The sequence below is a fragment of the Macaca fascicularis genome, chromosome 14, assembly GCF_037993035.2.
Source record: "Macaca fascicularis isolate 582-1 chromosome 14, T2T-MFA8v1.1".
NCBI classification, from domain to species: Eukaryota; Metazoa; Chordata; class Mammalia; order Primates; family Cercopithecidae; genus Macaca; species Macaca fascicularis.
The window spans coordinates 110173123-110188440 of NC_088388.1; the positions used below are offsets into that span (position 1 = coordinate 110173123).

General features: G+C 40.9%; 1 protein-coding gene across 1 annotated transcript in view; it reads left to right on the top strand.

Moving 5' to 3' along the window:
• The window catches only part of POU2AF2 (POU class 2 homeobox associating factor 2), a 106416-nt gene that overhangs the window by 69229 nt on the left and 21869 nt on the right, over positions 1-15318 (top strand). Inside the window, exon 3 of the mRNA XM_074015746.1 lies at positions 7048-7157. Coding sequence (XP_073871847.1) covers positions 7048-7157 — 110 coding nt within the window. The remainder of the gene's footprint in view (positions 1-7047; positions 7158-15318) is intronic.

Consider the following 15318-nt stretch of genomic DNA (forward strand, 5'->3'; position numbering starts at 1 on the left):
TTCCAGACTCCACGGTCTTTCTTACCTTCTTTTTCCTCAACTTCTCTAAGGCATTTCTTTTATTTCATAAATATTTATTGAGCACCTACTAAATACCAGATACTTGACACCACTGATTATTCCTTTCTCTCTAATGCTCTTTCTTTCATTTTCCTGATGCTACTACTCTGGTACATTCCTACATTTCTGGTCTCTCCTCCCTGCACACCTCCCCCTTGAAGTCTTTCTCTGTCCCCTCTCTTCCCCTGGGCAGCAGAATGGTAGCATTTCCCAAGGCTTGAGGCTTGAATTTCTACTCTTCTCTTGCTACAAAGTCTTCCTTGGAGAACTTTACTTTCTTAGCTTCAATTACCATAATTCTAAAGATGCTTCTTAGATGTACACTTTTTACCAGGTCCAGGTTCTCATATCTCCAGGATATTTTTATTTTTTATTTTTTCATGTCACCACAACCTCAAAGTCAACATATTAAAAACTGCATTCTTCTTCCCCCGTCAAAACTGACTCTTTCCCCGACCTTCTTGACTTCTTTTATTCATCATAGTGCTGTTTTTTGGTGTGTGTGTGCATGTGTGCGCACGTGTGTGCAAGCGTGCGCATGTGCATATGCCTGCGTGTGTGCACGTGTGTGCACATGTGTGTGCATGTGTGTGCACGTGTCTGCACGTGCGTGTGTGCATGCATGTGTGTGCGCATGTGTGTGCGTGTGTGTGCATATGTGCGTGCACGTGTGCGTGTGTGTGCATGTGCACATGTGTGCACATACACGTGTGTGCATGCATGTGTGTGCGTATCCATGTGCGTGTTTGTGTGTGCATGTGTGTGCATAGGTGTGTGTGCATGTGCGTATGTGTGCTCGTGTGTGTGTGGTGTGTGGTATGTGCACGTGCGTGTGTGTGTGTGCGTATGTGTGTTTGCGTGAATGGTGTGTGTGCGTGTGTGTGCATGTGTGTGCATGTGTGTGTGTTCGTGTGTGTGCATGTGTTGTGTGTGGTGTGTGCACATGCGTGTGTGTGTGTGTGTGGTGTGTGTGCGTGCATGTGTGTGTTTGCGTGCGTGGTGTGTGTGCATGTGTGTGGTGTGTGTGCATGTGTGTGTTTGCGTGCATGGTGTGTGTGCATGTGTGTGGTGTGTGCGCGTGTGTGGTGTGTGCATGCGTGTGTACGTGTGTGCATGCGTGTGTGTTTGCATGCGTGGTGTGTGTGCGTGTGTGTGGTGTGTGTGCATGTGTGTTTGAGTGGTAGTGTGTGTGCGTGTGTGTGGTGCATGTGTGTGTGCGTGTGTCTTTTCCCTTGAAAGGTCTCTTAAATATGTCCTTTCCTTGTCATTTCCAGTGTTTCTGGCTAGCCTCCGTTTTACCATTTCCCACCCTCTCAGTTTTCTCATCGCCAGCCCATTCTAGAATCTACCCTCAGACTGAACTTCCAAAAAATGTAAGAGCCATAATACTCTTCTGTCCAAAAAATTCAGTGGTTTCCGTACCTTACAACATAAACTGTAAATTTTTGCAGCCAACTTTTTAGACCTTTAAGATGTCCATTATTTTCAACCAAAAACAAATGTTTTCAACAAATATTTACAGAAAGCTTCCTGTGTTCCAGGCACTAGCACTTGGGATGCATCCATGAGTAAAAACAGGCAAAACCCCCACTTCGTGGAGCTTACATTCTAGCAAGAAGCAGACAGACAATAATAAATGTGCTCCATAAGGAAACGACATAGGACATAATAGAGTGGCAAGTGCAGCATAGACAGAAAAACTAGAGTAGAGTAAGGGGATCAGTAATATTTTCTGGGGAGGATGCAATTTCAAGTATGTTCTCCTTGAGAAGATGACATTTGAGCCAAGACTTGAAGGAGACAAAAGCATTTAACCATGTGGATAATGGGGAATAGAGTACTCCAGACAGTAGAGACAGCCAGTGCAGAAGTCTTAAGGCAGAAGTGTGCTTGGGGCACTTCAGAAACGCTGGGGTACAGTAAGCAAGGAGATGAGTCTTAGGAGATGAAACCCTGTTTCAGGGAACAGGGTCATGTAAAGTCATTATGAGGACTTTGGTTCTTCCTGTGAGTGTCACGGTGGACCACTGTAGGGTTTAGAGCAGAGCAGTGACACAATTGAACTTGCTTTTTCCAAAGATCACCCTGTCTACTGTGTTGCAACTAGACCAGGGCAGGGTGGAGGTGGAAGCAGGAAAACCAGTTGGAAGGCTGCTGCATTATTGTAGAAATTGCAGTGGGTGGAGCCTGGATATTAGCAGAGGAGTAAAGAAAAGTCAGCAGACTCTGGATGTATTTTGTAGGTAGCACCATCAGGAATTGCTAAAGAATAGACTGTGAAAGATGAGAGAGAGGAGCCTAGAATGACTCTATAGCTTTGGGACTGAGTGACTCCAAAGATGGGCTGCCATCAACTGAGACAGGAAAAGTTTCAGATAAAACAAATGTGGAAAGGAAGAATGGAGTTCATATTTGGACATGTGGAGTTTGAGATGTCTACTAGACATCCAAGCATAGATGGATATCCAAGACTAAAGTCCATGTCTGGGTTGGAGATACCCATTTGAAATGCAATTACATCTATATGGCACTTAAATCTAGTATCTCCAACTGTACTCATTCCTTACCCCTGCACACATCTTTTCTGCTTTCTGCCTCTTTGTTCTTGCTCACCGATGCCTGCTGTCTACCAGGCTGTTCTCCTTCCTCCTAACCTGTCCACATGCTTCTCAATCCAGCCTAAGTCGCATCCCTTCCCACAAAACTTTCATCAACAATCCAAAGTGTACTCTTCCCCCTCCCCTGCTCTTTCACACGTGAATGTCTGATTTCTCTCACTAAAATAAGATCTCTTTGAGGACATCTGCTATATGTTCTAAAGTTATTTTGCATCCCCTGTGGCATATAGCCCCATGCTTTGCACTAAGTCGGTGCCAACTGGTACATAAGACTGATTGTTTTATGACAAAACTTCAGAAGTTTTCATCTGGATATTTGCCATCTCATGAACTTTATTCCTCTATTAATCACCATGTGGTTATTTGTTAAACTTATTTAGAATAGGTGTATTTCCCCTAGGCTTTTTGGCATACACATAAAGTATAGATTGCTAATTCAGATTAAAATCATCAATTAAAAAGCACTTAAAAAAAAAAAAAAAAACCAAAGCAGAGACCGTCTGCAAATACACAAAGGATCCAGCCTGGACCTTCTCAACTCCCAGGCCCTCCTCCTTCCCAGAGCTGTCTAAGTCCACACCGACCTCAGTAAGTCAGATACTCCCCCTCTTGCTCAGCCAGGACTGTGTAGATTAGAGTTGACCACCCCACCTCCACAGGAACCTTCTAAAGGCCTAACTCATATGTATATCTGTGGTTCTCCAACGTCAGAGAGCATCAGAATCACCTGGAAGGCTAGGCCCCACCCTAGGGTTTCTGATTCGGTACATTTGGAGTAGGGTCTGAGAATTTGCATTTCTAGCTAGTTCCTAGTCAATGCTGATGCTGCTGGTCCAGGGATCACATTTGAGAATGACCAATGTATATTCTTTGACTTGTCTGTCTGGCTTTGACCCCTGCCTGGTTCTGCCTGGTTTGGAGTTGCTCTCCTACACCAGCCTGCTTGATGTGCACTAGAGCTGTCGTAGTCACTGGCTGTACCACCACCCCCCCACACACCCTGACTTTCTGTACTTCAGTCTCAGAAGTTGAGGGTCAATTTGTGCCCTTGGCCTTAATTTCTTTCTGCCTTTTCAAGACCTCTTTCCATCATTCTGTCTCTCTTTTCTAAGCCATTAGTCTTCCCTCTGTCCTGTTTAAATATTTTCAACTCTCTCTCACTCATAAATGCATCAATAGATATAAGAACATAAGCAAACCTCTCCTTGACACCATAATTCTCTCTAATTATCACTCAATCTCTTGTTTCCCTTTCTCATTCAAACTTCAAGAAGAAATAGTCTCCCTTTCCTGTGTCTACCTCCTCCATTGACATTATTATCTGCCTTCCAGCCATCCCACACTTCTGAATTACTCTTGGTAAGCTCAATGCCAACCACTGAATTGAAAGCAAGAGATGTTTTTCTGTCCTTATCTTCCTGAACTACTCTGTTGCCTCTGACTTTTTTTTGTTTCTTTCTTGAAATCTCTTCCCCAGATTTCTAGGATGCCTTATTCCCCTGGTTTTTCCTGTTTCTTCTCCAATTAGTCTTCCCATATCTTCTTCATAGGGTTCTCCTCTCCTCCTCTGACAACCATTCAAATGTGACTGTTCCCCAGGCTTCCATCTTTAATCATTTAGTCCAGAGCTTCCAAACCTGTGTGTTGGAAATCAGTGTTATAGGCATTACAAAGATACTGATCCTCTCAGCTCTTGGAAGTAGACTGGCCTGTTTACCCCAGTATGCCAGGTGCTCATTATTCTTTTCTATGTGTGCCACCATGTGACTTTATCTTTCAATCACTCCCCCAACGGATTTCATCCTCTTTCTTGGTTTCATTACCATCCACATCACGATGGTTCTGAAACTTACGTACTGAGAGCAATTCCATGGTGCAAACTTGAGCTTCACCTTTGAATCTTCTTCTCTCTCATGTTTAAATAATGTTCAAACCTGTCTGATCCTTGCCCTCCCATCCACCACTACTCAGACCCCATTAGCTCTTGCCTGGATTATTCTAGAACACTCCTGACTGATCTTCCTGCAGCTTTGTGATTCTCAAAACCACCTTTCTCTCAGCTGCCAGAAAAGTTGATCTAAAATGCAAATGAAACCAACATCACTCTCTTAAAAGCCCCCAATGGCACATTGCCTACAGGATGCATTCCAAACTTTTCCCTATACCAGAAACATCATAATTGACCCCAGCCTGACTTCCTGCCACTTCCTCTTTCTGTCCTTGCCTCCAGGACTTTGCCCGTGCTGTCTTCCTGCCTATTTTGCCATCACCACACACACCCTACCTTGCTTTAAACCCCAACTCAGGTATCACCTTGCCTTCGCTGAGTCTCTCTCCCCCCTACAAGGAAGTGATGCATTCTGGGTTTCTCTGACTATCCTAGGTATATTTCTGTTCTTGCAGTTAGCACGTTTGCCTCACAATTATTTTATTTTAAAGTATTTCTCTCCCCACTAGACAGCCATGTTCTTTTGTATCCCCAGTTCTGACACACCGAAAACACTCAATCAATAATCGATAAATCAATGTGGCCTTAGGCTTTTCCAAAGTAGAGCATCACACACAATTCTAGAAGCAACACTTAGATTCCTTTGGAACAATCATAAGGTCAGTAAGATTTAAATTTGAAGCTGATTTCAAAGAAGTATTTCAAGCTTCTTTAATTATAACATATATAGACCAAATTCCATCAAAATTAGACCCAAATGATGATTCAAATAACTTTGTTTTGCGGAAATAAGGCTGCATATGCTTTACTTGAATTAAATAATACATTGTCTTGGAACCTGGATTTGTTTTTCTTCTTCATTTTGTATCGGTGTTTTATATGAAGCTTGTTAGTTTTCAAGGAATTTTCACATGTATGTCCTATTTTTGCCTTCTGATCCTCTGAAGACAGCTAAGAAGAGGTGATCATACCCATTTTACACATGAGGAAAATGGAACTGAGAGATTATTATTGTTCCAAGTTAGTGACTAATGTGTAGTTGTGATTACCAGCAACCTCTTTTCTCCAATGCACCATACTACCTCTGGTTGTAGCTTTCATTTCTTCCTTCCTTCCTTCCTTCCTTCCTTTCATTCTTTTTACAATGCAATTTGACTCATAAATGAAATATATTCTAGACTATCTACAAATTCAGCCAGATTAGAGATTAATTTAGGTTATGTGGCTCATACATACATTTGTTTTTATATTCTGCCACACACACTGATGCTGAATTCTGTACCAGCTGAATTTGCTGGTAAGCCAGCAACACCTCAACTATAATGGATTTAATTTTAATTAAATGGAAGTTATTTAACCTACTACAGAACAACAATTATAGAGTTAGAAAACATCTTAGAATTCCTCTAGTAGAACCACTAATTTGGTGCATAAATGCTTTCTAGAATAGGCCAAACAAAAGATTCTCTTATTATTTCCTCACCATCCTCAGTAATAAGGTTCTCACTATGCCTAGAAGCAATGTTGTCAATTTTAGAACTTTGGGGAAATGTTTTTCTCTATAGTCTGTTACCTGTCTGTAATTCCCCCATGATGAAAACAGCAAATTTTTCTGGTTGTTGATACTACAAACTGACCTAAGTCTGGATGCCAGTTCCATTGCTTATAAGCAGCTATGAGACCTTGCAAATAATTTAGTCCCAGACCTTAGTTTCCCCATCTGTAAAACAGATCAAATGAAGTAATACATGTAAATTGCCAAGCACTACAACGTCTTCAGTAAGTGAATATAGTAAGTGCTCAATAAATATCTGTTAAATGAATGAATGATTCCTTATTTATCCTCTGCCTTATTTCAAAGCAGTAACTCCTCATGTTGAATCACCGATTTTCAAAAACAAAGCATATTTATTTCGTGCAGTAAACCAATAACAAACAACTTTCTTCTTAAGAACATAATCTTCTTAAAATTCCCGTTGACCTGCTCACTCCCATCAGGTATAATAGGGCAGGAATACTGTTATGCTGTAACCTGAATCATACAAATCTAACTTCTACCTCATGCATTTAGAAGCATCATTCCAAGTTGCAGCCAATCCTTGGTCTTGTGATTAAAGCACAAATTGTAAACCTTGACAGAGTAAATCTTGACAAATCAGAGTACAAGAAAAGGACTTTGAAGAGCTGTTGTGTAGATGATGGAACGGTGTTTCTGTCACTTGTAGAGCTTAGATGAGTCTCTATCAAAGACCAGGAGACAGGGCTCTATTGAAGCCACTCTATCAAAGCCACTTCAAATCCAAGAATTCTAGCATTCTATCAAGAAAATGACATCACAATGATCAGCCCCTAAATATGTCCTATGGGAGGTTAACCTAATGATTCCATCCACATTTGTTGTGACTATTCCATTTGCTTAAGTCCCAGGAGACCACAGCAAACGAGTGTATCAAGGCGTGAGAGTGAAGCATACAGTCAAAGATCTCCTGGCTGAAAAACGATCCAGGCAAACAAGTAACTCAAGACTTAATGTAAGTCCCAATTTAACACATTCTGAGGTGCTTGCAGGTTCTCTCTCCTCTCCCTTTATCCACACACCAATCCCCCACTTTCTGGGTCTGATATTCTCAAAGCAAAGCCTTCCTTTAACTGGCACACAGTACACAATCGCCCCATGACTGACGATCTCTCTCTCACTTAGTGGTGCCAGCATTTACACCTTAACTTACACTCCCTTTACTTCAATCTCATCCTAGTCTACTTTATGCTGGTTTTCATGCCCTTTTTGAAAGAGTTTTCATGTCTTTATTCATCTGCTATTGACTATATGCCCTTAGAAACAGAATTCCTATTCCATTATAACTGGATGTCACATAAATCACAGTCAATAAATGCTGGTGCTCCTCCTGACTGAGAAGCCTGTGGAGTGGAGGAACACCAGTAGAGAGGGGCCCTGGCCCTTGCCGGGAACCAGTCATGTGGCCCTGGGGAAGTCACTTTACTCTTCTGGGCCCAATATGAAATGAGTTAGGCAAAATGACCTCCGGGGTCCCTTCCAGCTATAAATATCTCTAACTGTTATTAAAATTATGGCATGTCTGTTAGCAGCCAGCAGGAGCACCAGGAGCTCTGGGATCTTACTGGCTGGCTACCGTGGTTCACAGCAATTGAAAGATGTTGTGTCCTGGCTTTTTCATTTCCCCAACCCATGGATTACCAACAAGGGCTTGGTTGGTGGGAATAATACTCACCTTCATCCACATAATTGTTATTCTAAACCCAACAGAGATAACTTAAAAAAAAAAATCTCTGTAACATGCCAAATCAGATTTTTAAATCCTAGTAGGAGACGTTCTGAGTCTAAAATCTTTATCTGCCATCCGTGTCTTTATAAATAGTTCTACTGTATACCCCAAATGTTTAAGTAGTTACATCAGATCTCAGAAATGATTTTAGAATGGCAATATCATTTGGTCACCAAGATCAACATATAAACACCTATTCTATCAAGTAAAATATAATCACGTGAATGTCAGGCATCTGTTGGCACCAGCTGGGTGCAGGGCATGAGAGCCGATGACCAGAAATAAATGAGGCAACCATGTCCAGTACCTAGTGCAGGGGCTGATACACAGCAGGTACTGGCTCTTCCAGCATGTCTGCTGAGAACGTTGGCACCATGTTCAACTCTGCTCCAAAATCAAACTCCTGGGACATGCTTCAAATGAACGTTCAATTTCCTCCCATCCAGGAACAGCTTTTATTGCATATTTTATGTTATCCTTTTTTTTTTTTTTTTTTTTTTTTTTTTTGAGACGGAGTCTCACACTGTTGCCTGTTGCCCAGGCTGGTGTGCCCTGGTGCGATCTCAGCTCACTGCAACCGCCGCCTTCCAGGGTCAAGCGATTCAAGCGATTCTCCTGCCTCAGCCTCCCAAGTAGCTGGGATTACAGGCGCCTGCCATCACGCCCGGCTAATTTTGTTTTTTTGTATTTTTAGTAGAGACGAGGTTTCACTATGTTGGCCGGGGTATCAAACTCCTGACCTCGTGATCCGCCTGCCTCAGCCTCTCAAAGTGCTGGGATTAGAGGCGTGACCCAACACGTCCGGCCATTATCCTTTCTTTTAAGTCACCACCTCTCTTCTAGTTAAACAAATGGAGCTTATCTGCCACAGAGAAATCTGAAAAATTGGCTCCTTGTCTGCTCCCAGTTCAGTGCTTCTCACAGTGCCTGCTCAGAATGACCTGGGGTGTGTGATAAAAATATCAATACAGCAGGGCACAGTGTCTCATGCCTGTAATCCCAGCACTTTGGGAGATTGAGGCAGGCAGATCACTTGAGGTCAGGAGTTCCAGACCAGCCTGGCCAACATGGTGAAACCCCATCTCTACTAAAAATACAGAAATTAGCCGGGTGTGGTGGTTCGTGCCTGTAATGTCAGCTACTCAGGAGGCTGAGGTGGGAGAATCATTTGAACCTGGGAGGCAGAGGTTGCAGTGAGCTGAGTTCATGTCACTGCACTCCAGCCTGGGCAACACAGTGAGACTCTGTCTCAAAAACAGTAATAATAATAAAAATAAAATATCAATCCAAATCTAGTCTCTTAGACTAGAGAGAGAGAGAAGGAATTCAGAATCTACTTAAAATGAACCATAGCTTCAAGTGGAATCATATGGGTTACTTGACCACAGTAACTGCCACTAACATGAGACAGCAACTAAATTATGAAAGTTGATGAAAGTTTCAGGCAAACTATCAACTGGAAAGACAAGAGTTGCACATAAGGGTAACATCCATCACCAAGGAACAAACATGGCGTCTGCCCAGGGTGAATGAGTGTGTAATTCACACCTTGTATCATCAATGCCTATATACAAATGATAAGGCACCATACCAGAGTTAGAGAAAAAGGAAATTTCCATTAAAGGGCATGAAAGCGTATACCCAAATGGTGGACATACTTTTTCTCTTTAAAATTTACCAAATATGACTTCTTGCTCAAGATCTGTGGCTATCAAGTCACAGGTTTTGTTTCCTTTCTTTATTTTTTGGTGAGTTTTTACTTTTTATAAAATGAGACACTTGAAACATAATTCATAATAAATCATATTATTTTATTTCATTTTAAAATACAGATCCCTGGACCTGTCCCATGTCTACTATTATTGGGTTGGAGCCAAGCCGTGGTCATTGTATCATTTTTTTACAAGCTCCTTGGGTGGTGCCTTTGCACATCACTGTTTGAGAACTTTGCCATAGAGCAAAGAGCAAGTGTCTAAGCCTCACATGTCACAGCCAAGGTTTTTATCTCTCTTCAGATAAGAACTTGCTGAGCTCTTGCTACTGACCCAGTGACACTGGGTCTCTTACAGAGAAAGTGGATACAAGAAACATATATAATACATAGTTCATGCCACTGAACACCAAATAACCTGGTGGAAAGAAAAAATACTTACATATTTGAAAAATACAAGAACTTAGCAACCAAGCAGCCCTCGACTGAATGCTGAAGACAAAATACCAGGCAGCATAGCCATATAATATGATGACTATAATAACATTTATGTAAGGACAGTTTAAAGTGCACTTTCTCATGTGTTGTTGCATTTGATAGACACACTTAACCCTCTGATTGATATTTACACAGTTTCCCAGTTTACAGATGAGTGCTTTGAGAACAAGAAAAGGGAAGTAATATTTCAAAGCTGCACAATTTACAAGTAACAGATGGCTCCTAATTCCACATTCCTTTTTTTTTTTTTTTTTTTCTGAGACAGAGTCTCGCTCTGTCGGCCAGGCTGGAGTGCAGTGGCACAATCTCAGCTCACTGTAACCTCCACCTCCTGGGCTCAAGCAATTCTCCTGCCTCAGCCTCCCGATTAGCTGGGATTACAGGCATGTGCCACCACACCCGGCTAATTTTTGTATTTTCAGTAGAGACAGGGTTTCACCATGTTGGCCAAGCTGGTCTCGAACTCCTGACCTCAGGTAATCCACCCACCTAAGCCTCCCAAAGTGCTGGGATTACAGGCGTGAGCCACCGCACGCGGCCCACATTCCATATTTAAAGGGAACGGCCAATGGGGACTAAAGTAGAATAATCTCTGATACATGCAAACAAAGAGGTTTTTTGAAAAGAAAATATACCATGTAGAGACAACTTCTAGAACAACAAAAGTATGCACTGGCTCTAACCATGGTAGATATTCTCAGGCATCCAGTGCATAGATGGTATGAACTCACCCTTAACTTCCTGCCCCCATCATATTATCCAGCATCTCAACACTAGTAGCTTACCCTCATCCTCACTTCACTGACTTTTTAAATTCAGATAATTAAATGCATAAAGTCCCAAAATGCGGTTATTTGGACTTTAGACATTTGCATGAATTGCCCTTACTGTCCACTTACTGATGTTTCATCCTCTCAACCACTACTCTAGAATATCTGTAAATCTCAAGGATATCATATACATTAGTCATCCACTCTCGAGGGCCTATTTCTGTCCCTGTTGCAAATGCAACCCAATAAGAAAGAATCATGGAACATCATGTTATGGGAGACACTGTGGGGCTCTGATTCGATGGCTCATACTGAGACCACCTCCCCTCTTTCATACCAATGCACTAGGACACAATGACTCTCATATCTCGAGCAAGTTCAGTCAGAGAAGTTATTCATTAGACATGCTCAAAATTTGTAGCTAACAGCATGAGTAATGACCAGTCAGAGGCCCTACCATACGGTTTACCATAAGCACATCGTGGTAGGTTAAAAAATGGAGCCCCAAAGATCCCATGTCAAATCCCTGGGACCAGTGGGTTCTGCTTTATATGGCAGAATTTGTGGTTAAGTGAAGTATCTTTAGAAGAGGCCCTTACCTGGCATTATTTAAGTGAGTTCTCAGTATAATCACATGTATCCACAAGTATCCTCCCTCACAAGGGGGAGTTTTGAGAGAGAAGCACACACCAGGGAGAAGATACACAAAGGCAATGTGACCACTTAAGCAAAGATTGGAGTGATGAGGCCACAGTCAAGGAATATCTACCAGCAGCCACCAGAAGCTTGAAAAGGCAAAGGTAAATTCTCCTCTAGAGTCTGATGGGCTCACAGCCCTGCTAACACCTTGATTTTGGACAGAATTCCAGAATTATGAGAGAATCAATGCTGCTAGTTTTAACCCATCCTGATTGTGATAATTTGTTACAGCAGTCCTAGAAAACTAATACTCACATATTCTGAAAACTATGTCCCCCACCCCTCTGGATAGGCGTACTTCAGGAGGTATCTATTTGATGCCCCAGTTGCTGCTCTTTTATTGGTGATGACACTGATAAACTTATACAAGACTCTGTTGATCCATTTTTACCGCAGTTTCCCTCATGAACATCTGTTTTTGATACCATGAAATGTTTCTCACATCTTTGCAGTAGGAACAAGAAAAAATATCCCTTGCATCAAAAGAGACTTTCACCAAAGACTAGAAATTAAAACCACTTCTATACATTTTAGCTATAATTCTGTGGTTTCACAACTATTGCTATGTATGTCTATTTTTAAATAATGGTTTTTCTTTTTTCTTTCTCGAATTTTTCTGTTATTCTTTACCACACTACTAGATCTTCTACTAAGATATATAAATGTGAGCCATTCACCACCATCTAGTGCCAAATACACACACACACACACACACACACACATAAAGTTCTGATTGCTGCATTTTTTCAACTACACCATTTCAATTGAGTTCTATAAAAGCTAATCATTGAATTATTTTCAAATAACATCATAAAATTCAATAACCTCTTTATTATATGTAGAAAAAAAAGCAATAAGCCTAATAGCCACAATTTTTCAGTTTTGTTTTGAAAGTTGGTGAGTGATTTTTCAGACCATTGTTCCTTTTAATCAAGTTTTTCTTAAGCTATCTTATGGATTTATTTAAAATTGTTGAATATACATCAGCTGGCATGAGGGGAAAATACGTAAAACCTGCTGTGTAGAAAAGGAAATCAGCTTGGAACTGAAACTGTTGGGGAGATGGGGAAGTGCCGTGTGGTATAGGAGATGTTAAGATTGAGCCTAGGAATCAGGGTTTGATGTTCCATTTATTTTGTTGATTTATGGACAAACTAACAGCTCTCTTGCTCTTCTCATTCATCAAAATGCTATAGCCAGGAACAATAAGAAAATAGACACGAAAGTTCCTTTAAGTTAATATCCTACATAAACCTAAGGAAAAATAAATGAAGATTTCTGGCTCTGTTTTTATAAGGTCTGAATTGAGGAGAATGTTAAGGAGAAATATCCCAAGTGAGAAATAGATTTGGATTATAACAGCCTTGATTTTTACATGCTCTACATATAGAAACCAAAAGTGAACTATTTCCACACAACGTGACTCTTGCATGCCAATCTCAAGTTTTTGCTTTTCAAATCAGAATGACTTACAGTTATTTTCTTTCTGTACATTATCCTAAATTCTTACATTTAAATTTGCTTCTAAAATCTTGACATCAAGGGCATAGAGGATAAAGCAATATGGTCAGCTGGGTTTCTCAGTTACTAATCTTTCCTAATTATTTTGGAGGGTTAATATTACAAGCAATGGAAAGAAGTATGACAATAGTACGTATTTAATGGGAAATTTTGGAGGAACAGAAGGTGAATAGGCACCATTCGGTGTGTTTATAACATAGAGCAATTGCCATAAAGTTGGGCAGACTCTAACTGTACAACAGATGTGCATTGTCTGTCTTAGTCCCTAAAACCAGCTGTCCTTCCAGCAGGACTGCTAGTTGGACCTTTGTTTAGTTCCACATTCAGCTGCTGCTTTGCTATACCAATCGTGTGCACAATTCAGTTACCACCAAGTGTAAACATTGTGATGTCCAGATCTGGGATTTGCATTTGGACTTTTTGTGAAGTATTAGGAGGGAAAAATACATGCAATTGGAAGCTGTATATTCTATAATCTTAAAGTTTCTTTGATTTCCCTGAAACTTTGGGTAACACATCTCTCCTCTACCAAAAGAGAAGCTGCTCCTTCTTTAGTCTGTTTGAACCCCTCCTTCTGGCTGCAAATGGTCTTGGGTAATTCCCTTCTCTTCTCTGAGCCTCAGTGTCCCTGTCTATAAAAGCAGAGAGTTGGGTCACGTGTCTAAGATTTCCCTAGTTTCTGTATTTATTTTTTTCAAATAAATTTTACTGTGTATAACTGATGTTTGCAACATGACCCTTATGGGATACATATATGTAGCAAAATTGCCACTATAGTGAAGCAAATTAATATATCCCCTATCTCATCAGCCTTGATTTATATATACTATACAAGTACAGACCAAAATTTAACTATTCCCAAGTGGTCTGTTTTTTTCATTCCAACCTCAAGTGTTCGCTTTTCGAATCATTATTACTTAGCGTTACTTAGTTACTTTTTGTGGCAAAAGCTGCTAAAGTCTACTTATTTAACAAAAATCCCTAACAATTCAACTTTATTAACTGTAGTCCTCATGTTGTACCTTTTATCTCTAGACTTGTTCATCCTACATAGCAGCTACTTTGTAGCTTCTGAGCTACATCTCAGTATTCGCTTTTGAGACTTAAATTTTTTAATGTTTATTCCATTTATTTATCTTTGTTATTTTCATTATTCATACTTCAAATATTTCCATTTCTTTAAATATTTAAATCCTAATCTCATTGTTTAGGATTTAAAATAGACCTGAGTCTCAGACAACTAGCTTTTACCCTATTTGAAGCACGTCTGAGCTGACGTTTCAGATTACTCTGTTGTCTAGGAACCTACAGCACTTAGGTTTACTGAAGTTCATTTTTTTTTTTTCCTTTTTTGAGATAGAGTCTCACTCTGTCATCCAGGCTGGAGTGCAGTGGCGCGATCTTGGCTCACTGCAACCTCCGCCTCCTGGGTTCCAGCGATTCTTCTGCCCCCGCCTCCTGAGTAGCTGAGAATACAGGCAAGTGCCACCATGCCCAGCTAATTTTTGTATTTTTAGTAGAGATGGGATTTCACCATATTTGCCAGGCTGGTCTCGAACTCCTGACCTCGTGATCTGCCCACCTCGGCCTCCCAAAGTGCTGGGATTACAGGCGGGAGCCACTATGCCCAGACTGAAGTTCATATTCTAAGACATAGAAAGCACACAAGTGAAGACTTTGGGCTCTAGATCCAGATGACCTGAATTCAAATCCCCGCTCTGCCATTTGCCAACTGTGTGGTAACAGTAAAGTTATTTAACCTAGCTGCTAAAGGAAGATAATAACATCTACCTTGCAAGGTTATCATAAGGATTACACTTAATATTTGCCAAGGGGTTGGCACATGGTAGGTACTCAATCAATGCCATTGCTATTAAACACTCAACTGCATGTGAGGAGTGATGTTTGTTAGAATTCAAAACAATATAAGAATTTCATTGCCCTTAAGAAATGTACTGTTTAGTTGGGGGTAAGAAATTGTAAGTGATTAAAAATAGAAAGATGGCTTTGCTCCAAGTGCCAAAAGAGTTGAGTGTGACCATTAGTAAACATGAGGGAGGTACAGAGGAGGGAGAGCAAAGCATGAAGCAGGAAGGTAGAAAAAGACTTATTGGCCAGGTGCAGTGGCTCACGCCTATAATCACAGCACCTTGGGAAGCCGAGGCAGGCAGATCACTTGAGGTCAGGA